Genomic DNA, 27372 nt, shown 5'->3' with positions numbered 1-27372 from the left:
CAACCCAAGTAACTTATTTTAGTGTACTCGGCACTTTATTGCATTTAACGGTACGCTAATTAATCTTTAAAGTTAAATACGCTATATAAATTTACTGGGCTGGGAGTACGGGGTCATAGTGAGTTAGTTAATTATGGGGCCGGCTCAGTGTTGCGTTTGCAACATGTTTGCCCTTCTGGACGTTAGTGTCCAGTCGGACTTCATCTGCGAGCGATGTAAGCTAGTGGACTCGCTCATGGTCAAGGTTCGCGGCCTTGAGGAGCAACCAGCTCTCATCCAATGCAACAGTGAGTTAGAGGAGCAAGTTAATACGCCTTTTAGGGAGAAGGTGTGTACGCCACTAGCCGGGAGGGGGGAGAATGAAGAGCAGAGAGGTTGAGAGAGCTGGGTGACCGTAGGTCGTAGACGCAGGAAAGGGCGTACACACGTTGCAGAGGCGGCATCACCTGAGGTGACTGTGTCGAACAGGTTTCAGGTTCTTCCAGCTTTAGAGCCGGAACGGACTGGGGAGGCAGGTGGGCACTTGGGCACTGAGGAGCCCCCTCCCCCCAGGAAGAGGGAGGTTGTGGTTGTCATACCCGGCTCGTCCGCTCCTCGTGTGTGCCACGCCCCCTGATTACCCACGTGTATTTCCCTGATCGTCTCCTGCTTTGTCTAGTTACTTTGATTAGTCCTGTGTATTTAAGTCCTGGTCTCCCCGGTTTCCCTGGTCCGTGATTGATGTTTCCTGCTGTCTGTTGCCGTCCAGTGTTCCCTGACCCGCGTTCCCTGACCCGCTTATCCTTATTAAAACCCCGTTTTCCCGTATCCCGCTTGCCTGCCTGCTCCTTACCCGCACGATCGCCGCTCGGCTCGCGATCGCTGCCCACGACCCGTGACAGAATGACGGACCTCAAAAAGAAGCGGAGAGGGAGGAGGAGGCTCCCAGAGGAGCCGATCTATCTCGGCGCCTGCTCGCTCTCCAGGATTTGGCTCCCGACGGAGGGCGAGAGGGAGGTACCTGCCCTACCTCCAGCCCGGGGGCCGACCACACGCGTCCCCGATCCTGCGTGGAAGTACTGGCTCTCAAGTGAGGACGAGGACGAGGAGCCCTTCCACTACCCGGAGCCGGAAGCCTTTCTTCCACCGTCCGTTTTTACGGACATCGCGCCGCCTCCCGCAACCGCCAGGCGCCAGCGAGGGAGACGGAGGAGAACGGCGATCGCCAGTACGGAGGACCTCCCTCCGTCATTGCCGGCGGACCCCGCTCCCGTGCGGCCGCCATTGCCGGCGGACACCGCTCCCGTGCGGCCGCCATTGCCGGCGGACCCCGCTCCCGTGCGGCCGCCATTGCCGACGGACCCCGCTCCCGTGCGGCCGCCGCCGCCTGCGCAGCCGCCTTCGCTGCCGCCGCCACCCGAGGACCCCGCTCCCGTGCGGTCGCCGCCGCCTGCGCAGCCGTCTTCGCTGCCGCCGCCACCCATGGTCCTAGCTGACCGATACTTCACCCTCCAGGGGCTTTATTGGAGGGTGATAGGAGAACCGGCCCCACAGGCCCCCCTGGAGGGGGAAAGACTCGCCACACAGCTGGGGCAGGACTTGGCCTCCTTCACTCCAGAATCCCCTTACTCAGATCTGGAGAGAATTGCTGAGGACCTCCGGAGGCTAATCAAACTCCGGAGAGCCTCGGCTGTGACTTCCGAGTCGCCGCCATTGCCGGCGGACCCCGCTCCCGTGCAGCCACCGCCTGCGCAGCCGCCTTCGCTGCCCCCTTCGCCTGCTGCAGCTCCAGGGCAGGCGCCCCCACTGCAGCCTGCTGCAGCTCCAGGGCAGGCGCCCCCACTGCAGCCACCTGCAGCTCCAGGGCAGGCGCCCCCACTGCAGCCACCTGCAGTTCCTGCAGAGGCGCCCCCACTGCAGCCGCCTGCTGCAGCTCCCGGGCCGGCGTCCCCTCTGCAGCCGCCTGCTGCAGCTCCCGTCAGCGCTCCTGTTCCTGACCGCGCTCTAGTTCCTGCAGAGGCGCCCCCTCTGCAGCCGCCTGCTGCAGCTCCAGGGCAGGCGCCCCCTCTGCAGCCGCCTGCTGCAGCTCCCGGGCCGGCGCCCCCACTGCAGCCACCTCCAGTTCCTGACCGCGCTCCAGTTCCTGACCGCGCTCCAGTTCCTGACCGCGCTCCAGTTCCTGCAGAGGCGCCCCCTCTGCAGCCGCCTGCTGCAGCTCCCGGGCCGGCGCCCCCACTGCAGCCATCTCCTGTTCCTGACCGCGCTCTAGTTCCTGACCGCGCTCCTGTTCCTGCAGAGGCGCCCCCTCTGCAGCCGCCTGCTGCAGCTCCCGGGCAGGCGCCCCCTCTGCAGCCAGCTCCTGTTCCTGACCGCGCTCCTGTTCCTGCAGAGGCGCCCCCTCTGCAGCCGCCTGCTGCAGCTCCCGGGCCGGCGCCCCCACTGCAGCCACCTCCTGTTCCTGACCGCGCTCCAGTTCCTACAGAGGCGCCCCCTCTGCAGCCGCCTGCTGCAGCTCCCGGGCCGGCGCCCCCACTGCAGCCACCTCTAGTTCCTGACCGCGCTCTAGTTCCTGACCGCGCTTCAGTTCCTGCAGAGGCGCCCCCTCTGCAGCCGCCTGCTGCAGCTCCCGGGCCGGCGCCCCCACTGCAGCCAGCTCCTGTTCCTGACCGCGCTCCTGTTCCTGACCGCGCTCCTGTTCCTGACCGCGCTGCAGCAGCTCCCGAGGCGCCCCCTGACCGCGCTGCAGCAGCTCCCGAGGCGCCCCCTCCGCCTGCTGACCCTGTTCCGGTCCCTGTCCCTGGCCCCGCTCCTGTCCCTGGCCCCGCTCCTGTGACTCCTCTGCCCTTGCCTCGGCGTCTTCGGCCCCGACCAAGGGGCGTGATGTCCGTGTCCCGTAAGGGGCGGGGACACAGACGCAGGGCTGGGGTCCCGCCCACCCTGCCCCCTGGCTCGCCCTGCCTCGCCTGCGCTGGGGCTCGGTTGGCGCCTGCGGGTCCTGGCCCTCCGGGTCGGCTGTCGCCTGCGGGTCCCTCTCCGATGCCTCGTCGCCCTGCCTCGCTCCCCTCTCCTGAGCCTGGTCGGTCGCCTGCGGGCTCCCCGACGGCGGCTCCTCGGTTGCCTGCGGGGCCCCTACCTCCGACCCTCCGCCGGACGTCGCCGCCTGCTGCGGCTCCCCCCTCCTCCGGGCCTTCGCCGTGGGCCCCTCCTGCTCCCTCGTCCCCTTCCCCGGTGCTCCCTCCTGCTTCCTCCCTGGCCCCTCCGCGGGTCCGTCGCCCTGCCTCCTCGGCCCCTCCGAGGTCCCCTCCGGCTCCGGCCTCCCGGCCGCCTGCGGCCCCTCCGGCTGCCTCCCGTCGCCCGCTGGGGCTCCCTCGGGCTCCCCTTCCTTCCTCCTCCTTGTCTCCCTACGCCCCTGCCTTTGTCCCGCCTGTCTCTGCCCCTTCGTTTTTTGCTCCCCCTTGCTTTGTTCCTCCCGTCTCTGCTCCTCGTCCTTCTGGGTTCCCTCTGTTCACTCCTGGCCCTTTTGTTCCGCCTGTTCCCTCTGTGTCCCCGTTTCTTGTCTGTCTGTCTGCCTTTCCTGTCCTGTGTCATGTCTTGTCCTGGCTTCTGCCTCTGTGTCAGTTTTGCCTGTCTGTCTTGTTCCCTGTCCCTCGTTGATTTCTGGTTTTGTTTTTCAGGTCCTGTTTTGCCTCGTCCCGTCCGTCGCCCCCTTCCTTGGCGCGCCCGGAGTAGCGCGCCTTTGGGGGGGGGTTCTGTCATACCCGGCTCGTCCGCTCCTCGTGTGTGCCACGCCCCCTGATTACCCACGTGTATTTCCCTGATCGTCTCCTGCTTTGTCTAGTTACTTTGATTAGTCCTGTGTATTTAAGTCCTGGTCTCCCCGGTTTCCCTGGTCCGTGATTGATGTTTCCTGCTGTCTGTTGCCGTCCAGTGTTCCCTGACCCGCGTTCCCTGACCCGCTTATCCTTATTAAAACCCCGTTTTCCCGTATCCCGCTTGCCTGCCTGCTCCTTACCCGCACGATCGCCGCTTGTCTCCGGCGTGATCGTGACAGTGGTAGTGGGGGATTCCATTATTAGGGGAGTAGACAGTTATGTGTGCACGCGTGATAGAGGGTCCCGTACGGTGTCTTGCCTGCCTGGGGCCCAGGTAGGAGACCTTCCAGATCGTGTGGATAAGCTTTTGGCCCCAGCTGGGGTGGATCCAGTTGTCGTGGTGCATGGTGGCACCAACGACATAGGCAAGGGTAGAAGGGCTGTTCTGCAGGATAAATTTATAGAAGTTGCCAATAAGCTTAGAAGCAGAACGTCCACGGTGGTATTCTCTGAAATACTCCCCGTGCCACGTGCAAGTCAGGCTAAGTTAGCTGAGATAAGGAAATTAAATGCGTGGCTAAAAGGATGGTGTAGGAAAGAGGGGTTTAGGTTTATGGGGCATTGGAGGACCTTCTGGAACAGGTGGGACCTGTTCAAGCCGGATGGGTTGCACCTGAACCAGAGGGGAACCAGTGTATTGGGGAGGCGTATGTGTAGAGTAGTTGAGGAATGTTTAAACTAGGGACTGGGGGGGCAGGGAGGTTAGTTAACTATGTCAGTGGGGGGAAACGGAAAGCCCCAAATAATCATATTGTAAGTGGGCACCGTAATAGGCCTACCCTTTGTTGTCTGTATTTAAACGCCAGAAGTATTAGGAATAAAATTCATGATTTAGAGGCTTTTATCTCATCGGACTCTTATGATATTATAGGAATAACTGAAACGTGGTTGAGTGAAAAGGATGGACAAGAATATAATATGGATGGTTACACGTTGTTCCGTAAGGATCATATAGGAAAAAAGGGAGGTGGTGTTGCAGTATATGTCAAGGAAAACTTGCAGGCAAGGGAACTTACTGATATAAATAAAACTACGGAAGCAATATGGGTAAAATTAGATGCTAAAAACTCAAATAGCCTAATTGTCGGTGTTTGTTGCAGAACACCTAATATAGCTGCTGAGGAAAGCAGATTGTTATACAGTGATATTAGGACTATGAGCAATAAAAATGATGTGGTAGTTATGGGTGATTTTAATCTACCAGGAATGCAGTGGGACATTGTCACTGGCTCTTCAGAAAATGAACTGGAGATGGTGGAATTAGTACAGGATTGTTTTTTTACTCAGTTTGTTAACACCCCTACCAGGGGAGATGCCATTCTTGATCTTGTTCTCTCTAATAACCAGGACAGGATTGGTAAATTAGACGTTTTAGAACCACTTCACAGTAGCGATCATAACATGGTCAAATTTGAGGTTAAGTTTAGTGTTCGAAGAGCTAAGTCCAAATCAAAAATATATAATGTTAGGAAGGCTGACTTTAAGTGTATGAGACTAAAACTAGAAACTGTGAACTGGATGGAGTTAAATAACAAAACTGTTGAAGAGGCCTGGGAATTTTTTAAAAGCACATTATTGCAAGTGCAAGAGGACTTCATACCTGTTTCCAGCAAGAATAAATCTAGGAAATTGAAACCTAGGTGGTTTACTAGGGAAATAAAGTATAAAGTAAGGAGGAAAGGGGCTTTGTTCCAGCAATGGAAAATAACTGATGATGACAGAATTAAGCAGGAATATCTAAGTCTACAGGCTGAGTTAAAAAATGATATTAGACGAGCTAAAAGAAATGTCGAAAGGATGGTTGCATTGGAAGCTAAGGATGACGTTAAAAGTTTCTTCCAGTATTTTAACTCTAAAAGAGCTCTAAAACCTGAAATTACTAATCTGCAGGATAGTAAGGGTCTTATAATAGTAAACGACATTGATATAGTAAATTAGTTCAATGATAGTTTTGCACGGGTATTCACTGTTGAGGACCTTAGTAATTTACCAGTTATTACCTATCCAGCATTGTCTATAGCTAATATATATATAACTGAAGCAGATGTTTTGCAAAGCCTAGCTAAGCTCAAAATAAATAAATCACAGGGCCCTGATGGCATCTTACCTATAGTGTTAAAAGAGATGAGGGATATTATTTGCCGACCCTTAACTTTACTGTTTCAAAAATCCTTATCTGAAGGTGTGGTACCTTCTGATTGGAAGCACGCCTTCATAACGCCTATTTTCAAAAAAGGGGATAGAAGTAATTTGTCTAACTATAGGCCAATCAGTCTAACTTGTATAACTGGTAAAGTTATGGAGGCTATAATCAAAGAGAAAATGGTAGATTACCTGGACTCCAATAACATTTTGCGGGATAGCCAGCATGGATTTAGGAGAGGTAGATCCTGTTTAACAAATCTGTTGGAGTTTTTTGAGGAAGCTACTCAGGAAGTTGATGATAAGAAGGCCTATGATGTCATCTACTTAGATTTCCAAAAGGCTTTTGATGTTGTCCCCCACAAGAGGCTCCTACTTAAACTCAAAGCGACAGGTATTTTAGGTACCGTAGCGACCTGGATTGATAACTGGTTAACAGATAGGAAACAGCGAGTAGTTATAAGAGGCACAATGTCACAGTGGGCTTGCGTTCATAGTGGGGTACCGCAGGGTTCGATTTTAGGACCACTATTGTTCCTAATTTACATAAATGATATGGATACCAATATATACAGTAAACTGGTGAAATTTGCAGATGACACCAAGGTGGGTGGTGTAGCAGATACTGAATTAGTGGCTCAGCAGCTACAGCGGGATCTTGATTTAATTAGTGACTGGGCCGATACCTGGCAGATGAAATTTAACGTTGATAAATGTAAGGTACTCCATCTAGGGAGCAGAAATATAAAGTACAGGTATTTCATGGGTGTCACTGAAATAAAGGTAGCTGATCATGAGAAAGACCTTGGTGTGTATGTTGATGCTTCCATGTCCCATTCTCGCCAGTGTGGGGAAGCAATAAAAAAGGCCAATAGGATGTTGGGGTATATCTCCAGGTGTGTGGAGTTTAAGTCAAGGGAGGTAATGCTAAGATTATACAATTCCTTGGTGAGACCTCACCTAGAATATTGTGTGCAGGTTTGGTCACCATATCTTAAAAAGGACATTGTGGCCTTAGAAAAGGTGCAGCGTAGGGCCACAAAAATGATTCCTGGTCTTAGAGGAATGTCATACGAGGAACGGTTACTTGAGCTAAATCTGTTCAGTCTCAAGCAAAGGAGACTGAGGGGGGACATGATCCAGGTATATAAGATTCTAACAGGTTTGGATGCTATTCAACCAAATAGTTACTTCAGCATTAGTTTAAATACACAAACTCGTGGCCATAGGTGGAAATTAGCGGGAGAACATTTCAAGCTGGATTTAAGGAAGCACTTCTTTACACAGCGTGTAGTCAGAGTATGGAATAGCCTTCCTGATAATGTAGTGCAAGCTGAATCCTTGGGTTCCTTTAAATCAGAGCTAGATAAGATTTTAACGACTCTGAGCTATAAGTTTAGTTCTCCCCAAGCGAGCTTGATGGGCCGAATGGCCTCCTCTCGTTTGTATAGTTCTTATGTTCTTATGTTCTTATGTATAATGACAGACAGACAATATGTAAATCAATTTTGAAATCAGCCTATGGCTGGGCAATATTGTACAATAGTAAAGTTTTTTTCATAGGAAATGATATTGATAATTATCACGATATAATTTTATTCTACATTTTTACTTAAAATTCACATAATTGCGTTTAAAAAGGCAACGTGAAAATTGAGAAACGTGGAAATTGAATTGACTGCAAACTTAAATCTAAATTTAATAAATCATATATATGATATTTGAATGATGTGTGAATGTGCCCTGCGATGGGCTGGCCCCCCATCCTGGGTTGTTCCCTGCCTCGTGCCCATTGCTTCCGGGATAGGCTCCGGACCCCCCGCAACCCAGTAGGATAAGCGATTTGGAAAATGGATGGATGGATGGATGGATATATATGATATTTGATGTATACACAGGCCTATAGAGGACTCAGACGTCAATCCCTCGCACAGGCCTATAGAGGACTCAGATGTCGGTCCCTCACACGGGCCTATAGAGGACTCAGACGTCGGCCCCCCACACAGGCCTATAGAGGACTCAGATGTCGGCCCCTCACACAGGCCTATAGAGGACTCGGACGTCAGCCCCTCACACAGGCCTATAGAGGACTCAGACGTCAGCCCCCCACACAGGCCTATAGAGGACTCAGACTTCAGCCCCTCACACAGGCCTATAAAGGACTCAGACGTCAGCCCCTCACACAGGCCTATAGAGGACTCAGACGTCAGCCCCTCACACGGGCCTATAGAGGACTCAGACGTCAGCCCCTCACACGGGCCTATAGAGGACTCAGACGTCAGCCCCCCACACAGGCCTATAGAGGACTCAGACGTCAGCCCCTCGCACAGGCCTATAAAGGACTCAGACGTCAGCCCCCCACACAGGCCTATAGAGGACTCAGACGTCATTCCGCTGGATGCATTAGAGAACCAGAGCGTACCTCTGGCAGATACGTGGTGGCTGTGTGGTCAGGAGGGAGGATTGAGGCCTCCTCTCCCCAATAATTGTGGAGGCCTCTGCACTAGGGGGATGTTAGCTAGCCAGGTGGATATTGACAAACAGCCCTCTAGGTCCCACAGGTTTGTTACGAGCTGCGAAGATGATCCCAGTGTGTATATAGATGCCATATGCCAGCCGAGGAGCATTCCAGAGAAATATAAGGTGAGAAGTGAGATAGCTGCAGGGTTTGAATCAATATTAATTTGGCCTACTGTTAACAAAAATGTGGAATGGAAAAATTATTTGTACTATAATCAGCAGAGGTTTATCAACTATACTCAGGAGGCACTCGCATCTCTGGGGGAGCAGCTTCAGGCCACCAGTCTGATGGCATGACAGAACAGGGTGGCCCTGGATTGGCTCCTGGCAGAAAAAGGGGGAGTGTGTGTGCTGTTCGGGGATCAGTGCTGTACATTTATTCCCAACAATACAGCCCTGGATGTTTCATTTACTGAGGGTATGAGAAAGTTGCAGGGGTTACAGGATGAGATGGCGAGAAATTCGGGACAACATGACGGGTTGTTTGACTGGTGCTATAATATGTGGGGTAGTTGGCAGTAAGCCTTTATGAAAGCACTCTGTGTGCGTGCTGTGTTCATTCTTGCTTTGCTACTAATCTTTTTTTGTGTACTTCCTCTTGTTCGCTCCCTAGTGGGAAGAGCGCTGTCTCAGCAGGCGACTATAGCTGCAATGTTTAGAGTGGTGGGAGGACCGTTTGGAGTGGCAACCTCCTGGACCAACACGGAAACAGATGGCGACATAGACACCTTGGATACGCTCCTGCCCATAGCTGAAGTTCGGCCGTACCGCCTGTGAATACTCCATGTTGGAAACGCTGCAGCCTGCCTGCCGCCCACGACACCTGGGACTTTCCTGCTCATGACAGAGTGCCTGTTATAGTAATCTACAGTGTTATCAGTTAACCTTTCAGTTATCTTTGCATTAGCCGTATATATTTATGTAATGAGCTTGTGGTAGGTGATGTACTCCTGGTAGATTATGTATTCCTGATAATATATGCAATGTATCCTGGGGAGTTCATTGCTGTTGGTTGATTCTGAGTGTTGATAGTTTGTGAGCCATGTCAGCCATGGACCCCGAAGGGGGGCCGCGCCTGTGGCGGGCTGGGAGTGGAATTTCCCTAGATCTTAGGGTTTTAGCCCTCCCTCCTAGGCTGGATGGACAGAATTGTGTGTGGGACTCTTTAGAATCCCAAAGGGGGGAAATATATGGGATATTATTTAGCACTATACAATGTAGAATATAATCATTACGGTATTATTAAAAAGCATGCCAAATACCCGTGATGTAATCATTACAATGTAATCATTATAATGTAATCAACACAATGTAATCAATTGAGTATGTATTTGCACCTTGTATTAGCCTCAAATGTTCTGTTAGCTACTTTATGTTAGCCCTGAATGCATGAATATCCACCTTTATTAGTGTTATGCTTTATCATTATGTTGAAGGACAAATATATTATCAACCCTCTAATTAGACAATGTGCAACAGGCTCACCAAAAGTTCACGGCTGAGCATTTTTAAAAAAGCAAGTGGAGATGGTCGCACCACCATTATGTTCGGCTGAGGGACCAAACAGTAAAAGAATTGATGGACAAACTTATCACCTAGGGGTGTGGATTGATGTAAAAAACAATGATTGTGAATGGTTGAAGGAATGATGATGCTTAAGTGACGAGATATTGTTAAATGATAAGAACTTGTATAAAAATAGGTATAAAACAGTACTGGACACACTTTAAGTGTCCGGCCTTGGTTGTAACTTAATTGTTGCAATAAAGACTGAATTTGGATCTACACCAGCGGCTTCTGACTTCTGATTTAGCAGGGAATGAAAAACCACAAAACTAACATTTTGCCTTTTTCCCCATCTGTAACTGTTATTATGTTATTATCATTTAGAACTGAATATCCATACTCCCTTTTAATCTCATGCATCTTTTTTATCATTCCCCAGACTTTACTAATGTCAGTTTCCCGTCCTACTGAATTACAGAAGGACCTCCAAAACTCCCTCTTTGCTCATTTAACTACCCTCCTTACGTTAGCCTGCAACTTTTTGTACTCAATCAAATTCTGAAAGTTGTGAGTACTTTTTAACATTGTAAAAGCTTTGTTCCGAGACTTAACTGCAGTATCACATTCCTTTGTTTACTATGAGATCTTTGGTTAGTCTGCTTTGCTGCCTCTAGAATTACTGCATCATGGTTAGATTTCTTTTGTCCGACATAAAGCCGGCCCTGCAAAACGTCACCTAACGTCACCAAGTCACATGGTACAAAAACCTACAAGACGATCGTGACAGATCGTGCAGCACGTGCAGAGAGCAAGTAAGATCGTGCAGCACCTTTCAGCCGGCGTAACTGTAAATGTCGCTACTATGTGCCCCTGGCTTATTTTGTAAATGTCTCGTAAATGTTCTTGTTTGTTTTGTTAATCTTAATGGTCACTGGTCAGCTATTACTTCTGTTGTAATTTAAAGCTTCAATAACAAAAATAATAAAAAAACCTCTCAGCCGGCTGCACAAACTGGAACTGCCTCCGTGACACAACTTTGCCCTTATTGGCTGAACAATTTTAGTCACACGCATGACGTTTGTATCTCTGGAAGTTCCGATACGTTATCTGCTATTTCTCCCGAAAAGCCTGTAAAGAAGTAAAGTTTCAATAAATGCTCTAATAGTACACATAAGTTAATCATTTATTTATTGTTAGTTACTGTAATGTTGCGCTGGTTTATGTGTTTAATCGTCTAGTCTGTGAAGAAGGCATTCAAGTAAGAATTGCATTGTATTCTGTGCATGACAATAAAAACTTTGAATCCTTGAAATAAATGTATTTGATCTTTTTCCTGGCAGCTATCTTTTCACTGCTAGCACTTTGGATCAGGAGTTGGTTATTGCAGAAGAGGTAATGTGCATGCAGGTGATATTTGTATAGATGTATCTACACCCTTTTGGAAGTGCGGCCATCTCAGTCAGGTCTCGCACTACGAGGAGTAGAAGTTGTCTAGTTTGGCTGCTGTCAGTTTATATTACAAGTTTATATTACAGTTTATATTATTATATTACACTCCTGCAGCCGCCGGCAGATGGCGCTCCCCCTCACGTCAGCTGCAGTCAGACCTAAGTGAAGTCGAACGCACCCAATGGCTCCTCCCCATTCCCAATTATCAAAAAACCCACTAATTGAATGGGTCGCGTAATTATCGCTATGAATTCTGGGATTCTGTGCAACTTCAAGACCGCAGCTCTCGTGTTAATTATAACAAGGAAGGAATATTATTCTATATTTTTAATGGCGACCGAATGATTGATTGATATAATGTAGTGTTTCATTCTATATCCTGTTTTGATAAGATATCGACATTTCGTAAACATTCGATATACAATTAAACCATAATTGGTCCGTCTTGTTTCTTTGTCACCCAGAAACTTTACAACTGTGTTGTGAGCGGATTTTCAGCGCTTATATGTTTTTAAACTTGTCTTACAATTTTGTGGTACTTCTACGTTTCTGCGCTTTTGTAAATGTAGATCGTATGTTTCGTCATTTGATTAAAGCGTTTGAAGACTTTGCAGCGCGCTGACACCAATCGGCCACCGTAGCTTAGCAACCGAATCATAACAATTCTTTTCCGTTTAGAGTTTTCATTTGAACATTTAAAGCAGCTCAGACTTGCAGTTTATCAGCAAGAGAGAAGATGCGAAAGATGTCCATCGTGAAAACCACCGTGAATCTCCAGAGGATTGACTGGCTGCTGCCGAAAGGTGCAGTCAGTGTGCGGATCGCCCCGGAATACATCCCCGGTCCAGTTGGCCGAGGTAAGGATGGCAAAATGATGCCCAGACTAACTCAGCACTTAAAGAGTTAAAGTCAGAATATGCTTGACTAGTCTTCTTGAATCTTCTGTTCTATTATCTTGTTTTAGAAGTACATGTCTAAATAATAAAGTAGTTCACCTTTAGCTTTAATATACGGGAGTCTTTTTGCATGTCTACTGCATTATATAATGAAATCAGTAAAATCTGTGGCTGTGCTGTGTTTAAACATCAGAGAAAATCATCATGAAGTGGTAAAGTAACAGCTGAATATGTCCTAATATACGGTGTTTCCCCGAAAATAAGACAGGGTCTTATATTAATTTTTGCTCCAAATGACGCGTTACGGCTTATATTAAGGTAGTATTTTCCCAAGTATAACATGCTACAGTATATTTACCGGTATTCATGAAAAAAATCCACATTTATTCAAACACAGACATCATGTCATCTTCTAACAGTATCTTTCCATGTAAACAATTTGACGGTGAATTTATTCATGAACAAAATTCTGCTGTATACTGCATATGTTTATTCAAATATAGTCGTAATGTCATGTTCTTCTGGAACATCATCGTAAATCTCCAAGTTCCGTCCTGAATATCTCGCAACTCAATTTCCTGTAGAACCAGTGTCCCCAATCTCTCATGTTTAGCAATAACTCTGTCCTTAAATGAGCGCCTCTTGTCCATGTAGCCTTCTCGTAGTATAACCGCATCTCATTCTAGTTACCGTACAATCCATGGGACAATAACTAGGGCTTATATTACGGGCTTCTTGAAAAATCATGTTAGGGCTTATTTGCTGGGAAACGCGGTAGAAATCAGAAAAAGCATAAATCTTAGTTTGGTACCGTGAGAGTGAATAAATAATGCAACGTATGGAAAGTGTAAGATATGTAAAGGATTTGACTTAATAGTCAGTTGTTGATGCCAGCATTTGGATTGAGTGGGCTGCTATATTTGATGCACATGAACCTTTCCAGTGTTGTTTTTCGCTGTTGTTCTGCGTATCAGGGAATCTGTGCACAAACTGGCTTGTTTTTATAGGTCAGGTTCCCCTGCTGAAACGCAGACGGCCCAAGTCAAGACCAGCGCATAAGTTTCCCAAGCGTGTGTTTCCTGTATCCAATAAAGACTGCAGAATTTTTCTTAGTGTGCAATACCGACTGCCAAGTGTGATATCTGTGATGGTTGTGATGTAGTGTTGTTGTACAGTGACATAATGTTTCATTTAAATTAAATATGCTGTCCCCTGTCTTTATAATCCCAAAGGACAAACCAGTTCCAGTGATGCTGGCCGTCGGAAGAAGTGCCACACCAGGCCGCCGGCAGCCAGCTCCCTGACCACGTCTGCCTCTCCTGGATCTGCTGCCATCCCGGTGGCAACCAGCAGGGGTCAGCAGGGCACAGGCCGCCGTAGAAATACGGCGGGAGGCCGGTCAGGGCGAAGAAGGAGGTATGACCAACAGAAGGGGTTAGAGCCTAAGCCCAGCTCACCAACCTTCTCCTCCTCTTCATTTTTATTTTCGTCTTCAGCCCCCTCCTCTTTTGTTTCATCCCCATTTCTTTTTATGGGCTCCTCTGTTTTATCCCCTCACTTAGTCACACCTGTAAGCCCAGCTCCACATCCATATTCAGCTCCAGGCCTGGTTCATCTGACCCATCTGCTTCAGGCTCCAGCACAGGCTGTAGCCGCCTCATCTCACCTGGAAAAATTCTATTGGTTGTATAACTATTATGTAACCAAGTACTCTAAAATGACCTATGACGCCAAGTGCTTTACTGAGTACTGGTGTCAGGAGTTTTGGAACAGACATTTAAATGAAATTAACTTAGCGAAACAGGGGAAGAATGAGGATAATGAGGGTACTCATTCATCCAAGAGGCGTAGGATTGATGAAGATGAGTTCATCTTTCCTATTGATGCACTGGAGCAGCTAAGTACCATGCCCAGGGCTCAGGAGATGGGTGTGGAGATGGGCTATCAGTCAGATGCACATAGCTACATTTCCCTGTAGATTCAGCACATAATTACACGAGAGTTGTCATACATACTTAGGATAAGATAAAATTAGGATATGTTACCATGTAGTTCTATAGCATAAGGTACTATAGGATAAGCTTAAGATAGGATAAGGTTAAGATAGGACAAGTTAAGATAGTCTTAACTTGTATGCCATTTTATGTTTTACAAAGACATGATAAATTACCATAAGTTTAGGATAAGATTATATGAGATAACATAGTATAAGAATAAGATAGGATTGCATAGCATAAGATAAGAAAGATAGGATAAGATAACATAGAATAAAATTAAGATTGTATATCATAGGATTAGATTAATTATAAATAAAGCAGCCCTCCTTAGAGGGGGGGTGGTGGAGGGAATATTTAAGAAATAAAAATAGGATCAGTTAACATAAGGTAAAGATAAGATTGTATAACATAGGATTAGATTAATTGTAAATAAAGCAGTCCTCCTCAGAGGGGGGTGGTGGAGGGAATATTTAAGAAATAAAAATAGGATTAGTTAACATAAGGTAAAGATATGATTGTATAACATAGGATTAGATTAATTATAAATAAAGTAGTCCTCCTTAGAGGTGGGGGTGGTGGAGGGAATATTTAAGAAATAAAAATAGGATCAGTTAACATAAGGTAAAGATAAGATTGTATAACATAGGATTAGATTAATTATAAATAAAGTAGTCCTCCTTAGAGGGGGGTGGTGGAGGGAATATTTAAGAAATAAAAATAGGATCAGTTAACATAAGGTAAAGATAAGATTGTATAACATAGGATTAGATTAATTATAAATAAAGCAGTCCTCCTTAGAGGGGGGGGGTGGTGGAGGGAATATTTAAGAAATAAAAATAGGATCAGTTAACATAAGGTAAAGATAAGATTGTATAACATAGGATTAGATTAATTGTAAATAAAGCAGTCCTCCTTAGAGGGGGGGTGGTGGAGGGAATATTTAAGAAATAAAAATAGGATCAGTTAACATAAGGTTAAGATAAGATTGTATAACATAGGATTAGATTAATTGTAAATAAAGCAGTCCTCCTCAGAGGGGGGGTGGTGGAGGGAATATTTAACAAATAAAAATAGGATCAGTTAACATAAGGTTAAGATAAGATTGTATAACATAGGATTAGATTAATTGTAAATAAAGCAGTCCTCCTCAGAGGGGGGGTGGTGGAGGGAATATTTAAGAAATAAAAATAGGATCAGTTAACATAAGGTTAAGATTAGATTGTATAACATAGGGCTACAGTGAAGAAATCAAAAATTTCAAGGCAGCATGAAGGTAACGCACAATCAGGGATGTGCAATTTCTGAGGCATGTATTCAAAAAAAGTATTTTAATTGTGTTTTATGATTCATATTTGAGTTCATGAAATAAAATGTTTTTTTCTACAGACTTTGATCAGTGTTTTTGTATTTTGTAAAATATGAGAAATACTGTATGCATGGTAATGTCAGGTGTGCAAAATGTTTGTGCTAACAAAGGACACAGAGCCCCTAGAAGGGCACAGAGCCCCAGGGAACTTCCAAGCAGCAGAGCAGATTCCAACAACCGAGGATCAAAGGAAAGAAAAGATACTGGCAGGAAGAAGATGATCTTGTGGCCAAAGGTTAAAAATGTAGAAGTTTGGAGAACAAATGTGTTACAAATGAAATATTATTTGAAATGTGCTACAGCTTAATCATTCTATCATACATCCATCCATCCATTTTCCAAACCGCTAATCCTACTGGGTCGCGGGGGGTCCGGAGCCTATCCCGGAAGCAATGGGCACAAGGCAGGGAGCAACCCAGGATGGGGGGCCAGCCCATCGCAGGGCACACTCACACACCATTCACACCTACAGGCAATTTTTTAGCAACTCCAATTAGCCTCAGCATGTTTTTGGACTGTGGGGGGAAACCAGCGTACCCGGAGGAAACCCCACGACGACATGGGGAGAACATGCAAACTCCACACACATGTAACCCAGGCGGAGACTCAAACCTGGGTCCCAGAGGTGTGAGGCAACAGTGCTAACCACTCCACCACCATGCCGGCCCACAAATTTAAACAAATTCATTTTAAATAACTTTAATCTCAGAGCCAATTGCCATGTGCCCACAAATATTTCAATTATTATTGTTTATGATTATAAATGCCGAATACATTACTGGAGCCTTCGATTTAGCATACACAGTGCCCTCTACAGGATTCTGTCGAAACAGCATCTCTCAACCTCGTTCACAAGATTTGTCTTTTTCACAAAACGTTTTTCTTTGTAAATCCCAAAATCTTCCTATAAATGTATGTATGAATGCTTCTCGTCTTTTTCAGTCACACGAAGCCTTTATAAATGAGCTCCCCGATTAATCTGTTTACATGAAAACATCTTAATTGCGTTAAGGCATGTAAACGTAGCCACCTAACGAAAGGTAACCACGTGACTTAGCAGACTGCATGTTCCTCATCTCCTCTGTATGGACCATAGAGCTGTGTATCGGAGAGTCTGACAACACGCTACGTTTCAAGATACAGGCATTACAATTCAATGCGCTGCTCTATTTTGCCATTCTTTTTTTAAAAAATCTTCTTTTAGAAAAACATGGCACATTATAGAGAGCACACCACCAAATGGATGAAATCTGAGTAAAAACATTTGATTTTTAACGCAATCAGAATAAAGGGGTCTGCATTTATCACTGTCCCTGTAACAATCCAGCGTCGTAGCACTACAGCTATTTCGGATTCAGCCAACGAATAACGTTGCTAGTCAGCAGCCTTGTGCAAGCTACTGAAAATTACTAATTACCAATTACTGCATATAAAAGTAATTATAATAAGGGTGGGATTTGACCGTGTGTCTGCCTGGGGGGTCGCCGGCCAGGATCGCCAGCAGTTTGGACGTGTGGTTGGTCATCAATGTGCTGCATCAGCGTCTGCTCCCTCTGCCTGACCTGCCCTGTATAATTACATAATCAAGGAAAATAACAGTGGGCTAAAGGTTGCATAGTGATCACAGTAACATCGCGTCGATGTTGAAATACATGGTGCAAACAAAAGTAGTGGAATTACACTGACGAGTTACTACCAACACTGCCAGGCAGCTAGGTTTGCTAATGCTAACGTTAGCAGCGCACCCATATGCTACTTCCTCTCGCAAGATAAGGCAGCGTTACTGTCACTGTGTAAATACAATGAGATCTCTTTGGAGCAAGCCTGTCGATACCATGTTAAGTGTAAAACCACAAGTAAAATACCTAGAAAAATAATAGAAATATAGATGGTGCTGAACCATGGTGAACATTGGAGTCATAACAGAGGCTGTGCGTTGTGTTCAGTCACCTTTCACTGTAAATCACACATGGGTTCACAATCTTTTGTGTCTGCTCTGAATCCCTCAGGGCTGGAGTGAAAACTCCATTCACACTAACATGGTGCCAAGGGGTATTGGGTAGTCATGATTCTATCCTTTTTGGATGCAATTTGTTTTACTGATTTAAATAAGTTTAAAAAAAATTCAAAATATAAGGATAGCTCATTGTATCCAAAGGGATGTGCCAAGCTTGCAGTGTTGATGTGCTGCCACCTTCTGGGAAAATGATGAACTGATTTTCAGATTAAGAACATGTATGGTTTTCTGGTATCAGGTGAGAACTGTTCATGCTGCGAACCTATGCTTATGGGTTAGGGTTAAGCTTGGGTCTAGAGCTCAGGGTACTTCCAGGCTTGGAGGCCAAGGGTAAGGTCTCTCTTTCCCCATGTAAGCATTTAATGATGATCCAGCACCAGGGCTTGGGTAAGTCACCACGAGTTGGGAGCCTCATTCCCCAGGTAAAGGATGAACGATGTCCATCCATCCATCCAGGTAATGCTAATACTTGAAAGTAAATAGCATAATCATACAATGATAAGAAAGAGAATAAGGCAAAAACATTTCTTGAAATTTGGCCTGAGGGTGGTGCTAGAGTGATGGATGGATTGAACCCAAATTTGGTATGAATAGTTGGAACTGACCTCTATCGATGTGCCAAATTTCAAAAAAGTTGCCAATCAGCTCTATGGGCTGCCATAGACTCCCATGGCAAAAAGCATAATAATAGTGAAAACTACTAAAAACTATAGGTATCCTAATAATAATAGACTGTCATCTCTAAATTGCCCACAGTGTGTGAGTGAGTGCATTCCCTGCAATGGACTGGCATCCCATCCAAAAGTATACCATTGTGTCCTATGCTACCTGGGATAAGCTACAGGCCCTCGTCTCCAGGATATGTGGTACGAGGATGGATGAATAATAATCATGTTTATTTCAATTTCAATTATTGGCAAATATAAACATGTACCAAGGATAATAGCAATAAATACAGTATGCCAAAATAAATGCTAAAGGAGAATCCTGCAATTCCTGCCCCAGTCCTGGGTCTGGGGAGTTTATTCTCACTGAGATTGCATAGGATTCCTCTGGCTGCTGTTTTTCTCCCGTACACGTGAAGTGCTACTTCTTCATTGCTCACATGTGAGCCAGTATGTGAGCCCTGATCCGGGCTACCATCCCACCCAAGGCATTTCCATTGTATGCTGCTTCCTGCAGTCCTGCAGTGGATAAAACTAAAGGACAATGGTTTGTTGATTTATAGCACATGTATTATTATATTTTATATTGTTCAAATACACATTACTCAGTAATAACTTAGTAACTACTCAAGTACAAATGATGAACAAATACACTAACTTATGATTAAGAATGAACGAACGTGGGATCAGTATATAATTAATACTTTCTGGTTAATTAATAAATTAAGTAAGAGTGTACTACTTCAGGGGCGGCATGGTGGTGCTCTCATGCCCGGCTCGTACGATCCTCGTGTGTGCCACGCCCCCTGATTACTCACGTGTGCTTCCCTGATCTTGCTGTGTCCAGCTGTGTCCACTTATTTTCGCCCAGTCTCGTCTATTTCAGTTCATGACTTGCCTTAATTTCTGGTCTGTCATTGATGTTAGTTAGTCTTAGTGCTGTCTGCTCCGTCCCGATCCCGAATAAATCCCTGTTTTCCCCGTACTCTGCCTGCTTGCCTGCTTCCTGCCCACTTGTCAGCCTGTGCGCACTACCCGCTTTAACCAGCGAACTCTGACAGGTGCACTGGTTAGCTCTGTTGCCTCACACCTCTGGGACCCGGGTTCGAGTCTCCGCCTGAGTCACATGTGTGTGGAGTTTGCATGTTCTCCCCATGTCGTCGTGGGGTTTCCCCCCACAGTCCAAAAACATGCTGAGGCTAACTGGAGTTGCTAAATTGCCCGTAGGTGTGTGTGTGAGAGTGAATGGTGTGTGAGTGTGCCCTGCGACGGGCTGGCCCCTCATCCTGGGTTGTTCCCTGCCTTGTGCACATTGCTTCCGGGATAGGCTCCGGACCCCCCGCGACCCAGTAGGATAAGCGGTTTGGAAAATAGATGGATGGATGTACTACGACATTATTTGTGCCCCCTCAAGTAAAGTGTTGCTCCTAACTCATCTGGTCTTTTTATATGTTGTTAAAACATACTGAATTAATCCCTGCAAGAATTTCTTTGAGGGGGTTAGAGAGAAAATGCAGGAGACTGAATCCAGGACCTCAGCTATATCTTTTTTAAGTGTTTATGTGTAAACAGTCGAGACTTAACTATATGGGCTCATACTAAAATTAAAAATTCATGGCAAAGTGTTACTCCATTTTGAACAATATGAGCAGAGTATGCACAACCTTTTTATGTGAGACACAGCTATATGCACTATATATTTGTGCTTCCCCTAGACTTCCTGAGACCTTAAATAGTGTGACATTTGCAATAGCGAAAGCCTTCGTTTTAAAGATGACTTTTCATGTTTTCACTTGAAATCATGTGGAAAGATCACATCTCCACCCACAAAGCTCTTTCATATTTCCTGCGAGCCTGCTGCAGTGGGCTCTTGGGCAGGCAATATTGTATGTTACAGACCAATAAAGGAGGATCACTGTTTGAGTGTACTATTATAGCACTTGAATTATATTACTTATTATCCTCAGTCTTGATAGAATGGTAGACTTCATTGATAAGGACCTACAGTGGTCTGTCAGTAAACCTACAGCTTGGACCACTACCTTAATTTCAGATCAGGTCAGGTCAGGTCAGGTTGGGGAGATTGCACTGGAATAGACATGAAGTCAAACCAGTGGTACCCAAGGATTCTCCGAAGAGACACAGTACCAAAGGAGTCCAGTCTTCATCTCTGGTCACTGGATAACGTCCATGTCTAGCAGCCACACAGCAAAATAAGGAGCACCAGGAGACCTTCACCGTCTTACAAAAATATCAGGAGTGCCACAGACCCCATTCCAGCGACTACATGACCCCCATGCTCTCCCAATCCATCTACTGACATGATAGGAAGAGGCACGAGAGACATGAATGTCACTGCTGAGGTAAGTGATCCTCTCAAGGTTGACATTCTCTCTTTTTCTGAACTACATTTCACTGTAAACAGTACATCTACTGTAGATTCCCATTCATATTCCATTACTGCTTCTCCAGTACAGGGAACTGCTGTGCTGGGAGCTTACAACAGGACCCAAGGTACCCAGAGTAGTATACACACAGTCATAGTTCACACAGTCTGTTGATGGAAACTAGTGAACTTGCAACATTATACTGATTTTTTGTCAGGGTCAGAACTGAACTCACAGCTCCGTAACTGTGGGGCCATGGTGTTACTCACTGAGCAAAACAAGCTCATGTCTGGATGTCTGCAAAGACCCCTATGAAGAGAAACAGAGAGGACCCTGTAACTTTGCCTGGATTAGGGTTAACAGGGTCCTGCCCATGGGCGATTTTAGCCCATTTTTGGGGGCTGCTTCAGTACCCCCAAAATGAATAAAAGCACCCCCAAAGATTTCTAAAGATTTCTAACTTTTTTTGACAGTTCATGCTGTTTATGTGAGACAGTATTAAAATATGAAAAATCATTCAGATGTAATATTTCAATAACTAGTATAGATACGCCCCCCAGCCCCGAAAAATGGTTCGTTCCAGCTTCACTCTCCGCTACTCTGACTGGCTCCAGCGCTCCTTCCAGAGCAATGGTGGCTGAGACCCATTGCAGCAGTTGTGTGAGTACTTGGCTTAAAACAGGACATGTTAGCTGCATTTAACCTTCAGTAACTCTTTCTTTATATAGTTAGGTAGTAGGAGTCTGACCATGTCTCTTATTAGCTGAAAAACATTACCTTCACAGGTAAACTGCAGTGTTGAAAACACGTTTTCTGACGATGTTTGCTACCCTACAATCCGCCCTACTCTGTAGGAAAATCAGCAACATTTTGACCGTCCTGTTGCTCCCATTGAAATTTATATAGCCTAAATCTACAAACTTAAATTGCCAACCGTTTCACCAGTCCTCTTTGAAATGGAACGAGAGAAGCTGGTTATTTTTTCATGTTCCGAATATTAAACCTAAGGTAGCTAACTGACTGGATGCCCATTAACTTTATAACTTCTGGTGTGTGTGTGTGTGTGTGTGTGTGTGTGTGTGTGTGTATTTTGCACAGAAAGACAGCCAGGTTCATAATGGATATAAGGAAGTTTTTTCAAAAAAAGGACGGGCATTCAGATAAAAGGAGAAGATCATGATCTGTCAATCAAGAATAATGTTGGATCAGTGTTTAAATAGTCATATATTTTATTAAATGCACACGTGGTTTGGTTATTTGCCTTTTGATTGAAAGTACACTGAGAGAAGAGTTTTTTTATTAGTGATGTCAATAGCATTTTTTTATATTAATGTAATTTCTTTATCTAATTGAATACTATCTATTTGTGTATGATTGTCAGTTCAAAGAGGGAGAGAGGAAAGAGCAGATAGTGAGGAGAAAGTACAAGGTCAGGAAGAACCAGGTAAGAAAACAAACAGGGAATAGTCAGTGACAGGCAAAACAGAAACTGTTAAACTGACAGAAAAAGATCCTAATTTTACTCATTCTGTCACGGGACGAGGTGAGCGATCGCGAGCAGAGCGGCGATCGTGCGGGAAAGGAGCAGGCAGGCAACAGTATACGGGAAAACGGGGGTTTATTCTGGCTTCGGGGAGCCGGGAACACTGGACGCAGACTGACTTCAACTGACATTAATGACAGACAAAGCAAACTGGGGAGACCAGGACTTAAATACACAGAACAAGGCAGCAGGAAACAAGACACGACTGGGCAGGATCAGGAAATCACACGTGGGTAATTAGGGGGCGTGGCACACACGAGGAGCGGACGAGCCGGGCATGACACATACAATCTGGAAGTTGTGTTCTCTCTATATTAAAGCTGCTATACAGAATCTGCAAAACAAACTGTGTTGAAGCAGTTTGTGCCTCTTTAACAATATTCCAACATAACATTATTATCATTAATTGGGCAGAATAAAATTAATGATATATTTTTCTTTGGTTCAGCCACAAATCTACAAAACCTCAGCCAATAGTAGGTAGGTCAACTTTTGGACCATCTAGTCTGTATGACTGCCGCAGTACGTGCCCCCCACATTTGCATTAAGTCAGAATGAGCATCCTAAGAACGTGAAAATTTAGCAGGCTGACATTGAAACAAGAAGAAAAGGGAAGACAATGCTTAGTATATTCGAAATATGAATTTAGTATACTTTAGGTATTTTAATTAAAAGTTTTGTACCTTATTGATTGAATTGTACATGTTTGAAGTATTTTTATTTTCAAAAGATGCTTATATCTTTCCTCCAAGTACCACAATGGGGAGCTCACGTACCAGGTACCACAGTTTGAGAACCATGATCTTATATCATTAGACTTCATTCTGAAATGTAAACAGGACACCTTCATTACATTTTCCTATTTATCGATCTGATTTACTGTTTGGTTAATCTCATTACACAAGGAGGCGAAGAACAGGGAGAGACTCTGAGAAAGCAGACCAGGGAACAAGATGAGGAGAGGCAGAAAGAACCAACCAGGGAAAGAGATGAGGAGAGACAGACAGGGCAGAGTTCCAGTCAGCAATCCAAAGATGTTCAAGATATGGCTCTTGATTTGGGGGATAAGACTACTGGTCCTAAACAGGTAAAACTGTCCCAGTACCCTCTCACTCAGTTTGGCACACAAAAAAGATCCTTCCAAGAAAACTGATTCAAAAGCTTTAAATGGTTAGAATATTCTTCCAAAAAAAAATGCTGCTTTCTGCTACGCTTGTCGAGTCTTTGACAAAAGTCTTAGGTATGACACATTAGTGAACGATGGAGTCAGTAATTGGCAAAAGGCACTGAGCAAGTTTCAAAAACATGAATCCACTCAGTCACACAAGGACAGTGTAGTTTGTTGGAACAGCTACAAAGCAAGTCTGTCACAAGGCAATATTGTGGAACAGATAGAGGCAGCAAGTGCCGCAGAAGTAAGTGAAAGAAGGGAGTACCTAGAACGTATTGTGGCAGTGACCTGCTTTTTGGGGAAGCAAGGAATATCATTTAGAGGTCATGATGAAACAGAAGAGAGTGACAATAAAGGGAATTTCTGTGAGTGCATAACACTTTTGGAAAAGTTTGATCCATTCTTGCAGAGGTACACACCCCCATGAGGGGGCACAACATACATCTCTTGTAGTAGTCAGAATGAGATGATTGAATGTTGTTCACAAGAGGTAACTGCAGCTATTGTTCATGAGATGACGGAATCACAGATGTATGCCATTATGGCTGATGAGGCCAGAGATGGAAAGACAGAACAGTTGGCTTTTGCAACTGTCAAACACACGCTGGGCATGCCAGGTTCGTTCAGTAACGGCTGTGCTTAACAACTTCCATGCCATAATTGAGTGCCTCTCCACTATCAACACACCTATTGCGGTGGGATTAAAGGCAAAACTCAGTAAATTCTCCTCAGTGTATTTGCTGATTGTTTTCAAGGATCTACTGTCTGTAACCGCATGTTTACACAGATACCTACAAAAGGAGACCATAGATATTGCCCAGGCACAGACATATAAAGATGCAGTGGTTGAGACTCTGAAGCAGAAGTGCAGTGATGCCACTGCTACTGATATTCATGCAAGGACAAAGGCTTTGTGTGAGGCAAACCAGATAGCTGTTTTGGAGCAGTCTTCTGGACAGAGGCAGAAACGAAAGAAAATGGATGGATTTGTTGTTGAATCAACCTGTGGGGCAGGCAGTGAAGTCTGTGGCTCTTCTATTTCTTAAAAGGAAATTGTTGTTTCCTTGTCTGGACAGAATGATCTCTGAACTTGAGAAGCGTTTTTCTGGTGTTAGTCAGGAATTGCTTAATGGGATTCAGGCCTGTAGTCCAACCTCAAACCAATTCTGGTCTGAGCCTCATTTGTCAGCCCTGGCACTGCATTAGCATATTGAACTTCAGTTAGAGGAAGTTGCAGTTGCCAAAAACTTTTTGAAGCTCCAGAGTGAGGCTGGTGCCATTCCAGATATGTTAACATTATACAAACTTCTGGATAAGAAGATCTTCCCCACACTGAAAACTGTTATTCAGGTTGCCCTAACAATCCCAGTTAGCAGCTGTAGCTGTGAGAGATCTTTCAGTGTCTTGCGTCGGCTCCATACCTGGCTGAGAAGGACCATGGGTCAAAGCAGACTCCAGCACCTGGCTGTGATGTCAGTTGAGAAGGAGATGCTTGAGAGAGTTGACCACCAAAAAGTGACAGACAGATTTGCCAGCCACAAGGTGAGGCGACATAGGTTAAAATAAAAAAACAAATCTGCAGAGTCATAGTAGTATCTGCAGTAAAGATCTTTTCATACATTGCATACATTGTACCATAGGCAAAGTTGCCAACATCTTTATAATTTTTTTATTAATATTTTGTACATTTGTGTATTTCACACTGTTCTATTTTTTGAGGGTATTTTTTATGTATCTGTATTATATTATTCATTCACATTAAAAGTGAATCCCTGTCCAAAAAATGCACTCTGTTTACTTTTTACTCACTATTAGCATCATTCATTACTCTCCTCCAGTAATTAAGGTTAGGATATGTATTTTTTTTATTCCAATCCATTCTTCTTTTGCAGTCGTGGTCTTTTGCAGCATTTTTAAAAAAACCTTTATCAAATTTGATGGTCCTGTTAAAGACTTTTCCAAAAAGTGTTTCGCTTTTCTTACACAAATGTTGGAATTAAATTGTTAAAATGTACAAAACAGTCATGTCATGTTTTTTGACAAGGACCCAGGCACAGAGAAACTCTTAGGATTTAATAAAGAAATCTGCAGACTTGCACAGAGATGGTAAATTGATGACTGATGACGGAGACAAAGACAACAGACGAAAAGGACAGGGAGGAACAGGGATTTAAATGCACAAAGGAGACATTCAGATAGAACTCGGGACAACTGGAGACATTTAAGGATGCGGGGACTGAAAGAGGCAGGGAAAAAGTCTCATTGTGACGAGTAAAGTGTATCTTGCCTTGCTGGGCAGCTCCCTGGGTGCTCAGCACCCCCAAAGCTCTGAACCTAGAATCGCCCCTGGACTACAGTTTTGCAGTCTGTTCTGCCAAACAATGTATTAAAAAGTGTAGTGTTATACATGACACTGTAATTAATTCAAGAGATGTACAATCAAGTTATAATAGTGTGATTATCATAATCACACAAATATATGAATTCCTCCGATGCTGAATTAAACAACCCTTCATGCTGTCCCTTATGTGAATTAGTAAAAATTTCCACACCTTTTTCACCATAGTCAGCCATTCTCTCCATAGTCATATGCAATTCCAATTCCCCCTTTTATTTATTTTATGGCAGACAGACAGCAGTGTTTCCCCTATCATTATACTAGGGTGACCCCCCGCAGAAGGTCAAGTTCATCTTATTTAATTACATTTTCTATATAGCGTCAGATCACAGCAGAAGTCATTTACTGTAAGGTTACTTTTACTATAGAAGAGCTCTATACATTGTCCTTTTAATAAACAGATTAAATAGCCTTTTGTTATTTATCTTATTTGCACAACAGCTTGTCATTTTTGTCTCTATACCAGAGGTGCCCAATACATCGATCGCGATCTACTGGTCGATCGCAAAGAGTGAGTAGATCGCATGACATAAAAAATAGAGGAAGGATGACGCGATCAACCGCGCCAGCTGCTGCAAAACTCCAGTAAGCAACCGAGTCGCCTCCAATTTATTTCTACTAAACTTAAGAGAGGGTATAAAACTGAATGGGGGAGCAGGACCAAGTACGAAGCCAATAACCTACCACTTCCATACGGAATGAAAGGAGGAGTATTTTTTCCCCACAAGGTCATCTTCGAAGTGCGTTTGTTTCATCTGTCAGTCTACCATTGCTATTCCGAAGAAGGGAAATGTGGAGCGGCATTTTCGGACTGCTCATAAAAACTACGGCATTAACTTCCCTCCGAAAAGCGAGCTAGAAAGAGAAAGGTGAAGGAACTAAAATCCCAGTTCAATTCAAAATTGCTTCATTTATGCCAAAGGGAAATTAATAATAATGATAAACAATATTAAATAATAACAATAATAATAACAACAACAAAAAATAATAATGAATATCTATAAATATATAAATAACTATGTTTTGCATTTTTATAGATCATTTTGACTTGGTCATTCATAAGTAGCTCGCAAGCTGAAAAAGTGTGGACACCCCTGCTCTACACTTTCGCGCATGGCGGAGTTCCGTCCCAATGCGCGCTCACAGACACGTGCGCGCACACACAGGTGAGCACACTCCCACCAGCGGACAGAGCGCGCGTCAGAAAATATGTAGCGTCAGCCACCTGAAAAGCAGAGAAAAATATCTGCGTTTTTTAAACGCTCCCAGGGTGATAAAGGCGTTTCACAATGGAATTTTCTGCTTTAAACTATCACCATTTTATGCTATCAGCTATCGTTTTTAAAGCCTAACAGTTAATATATTTTCAGCTCGAGCCAAACATCCGCAATAGGCTGCCAGGAGACCATCTTGTAACTTGCATGCCGATCTCAATAAATAGGCCTGACGTTTCTGACTTCCCAT

At 44.9% G+C, this 27372-nt stretch overlaps 2 protein-coding genes across 13 annotated transcripts in view; both read left to right on the top strand.

Annotated features, from left to right (window-relative positions):
- LOC125722483 (E3 ubiquitin-protein ligase TRIM47-like) overlaps window positions 1–27372 on the top strand; it is a 230611-nt gene that overhangs the window by 28398 nt on the left and 174841 nt on the right. The window lies entirely within an intron of this gene.
- Window positions 12050–16116, top strand: LOC125722492 (uncharacterized). Of its 10 annotated transcripts, none has more exons than XR_007386417.1 (4): window positions 12063–12325; window positions 13597–14864; window positions 14983–15334; window positions 15569–15754. XR_007386417.1 is itself a non-coding variant. In XM_048998678.1 (3 exons), exons 1-3 carry the CDS (start codon window positions 12205–12207, stop codon window positions 15851–15853), a joined length of 321 nt encoding a protein of 106 aa, XP_048854635.1. In that variant the 5' UTR covers window positions 12050–12204; the 3' UTR covers window positions 15854–16116. The 10 variants fall into 10 exon arrangements, 1 of the variants encoding a protein (XP_048854635.1); XR_007386418.1 differs by having other exon boundaries at window positions 12064–12325; window positions 14994–15334; XR_007386419.1 differs by having other exon boundaries at window positions 12066–12325; window positions 15110–15334.

Source organism: Brienomyrus brachyistius, unplaced genomic scaffold (assembly GCF_023856365.1).
Source record: "Brienomyrus brachyistius isolate T26 unplaced genomic scaffold, BBRACH_0.4 scaffold39, whole genome shotgun sequence".
Classification (NCBI taxonomy): Eukaryota; Metazoa; Chordata; class Actinopteri; order Osteoglossiformes; family Mormyridae; genus Brienomyrus; species Brienomyrus brachyistius.
Note: the sequence above shows the minus strand (reverse complement) of the source record. Positions and strands in the feature narration are given on the sequence as shown.

What these genes read in the sequence shown, in the direction of transcription:
- LOC125722492 (XM_048998678.1), top strand. Translation starts at nt 12,205, where the DNA reads ATGCGAAAGATGTCCATCGTGAAAACCACCGTGAATCTCCAGAGGATT. An exon ending in CCCCGGTCCAGTTGGCCGAG is followed by an intron (nt 12,326 to 13,596) that starts GTAAGGATGGCA and finishes ATAATCCCAAAG; the next exon opens with GACAAACCAGTTCCAGTGAT.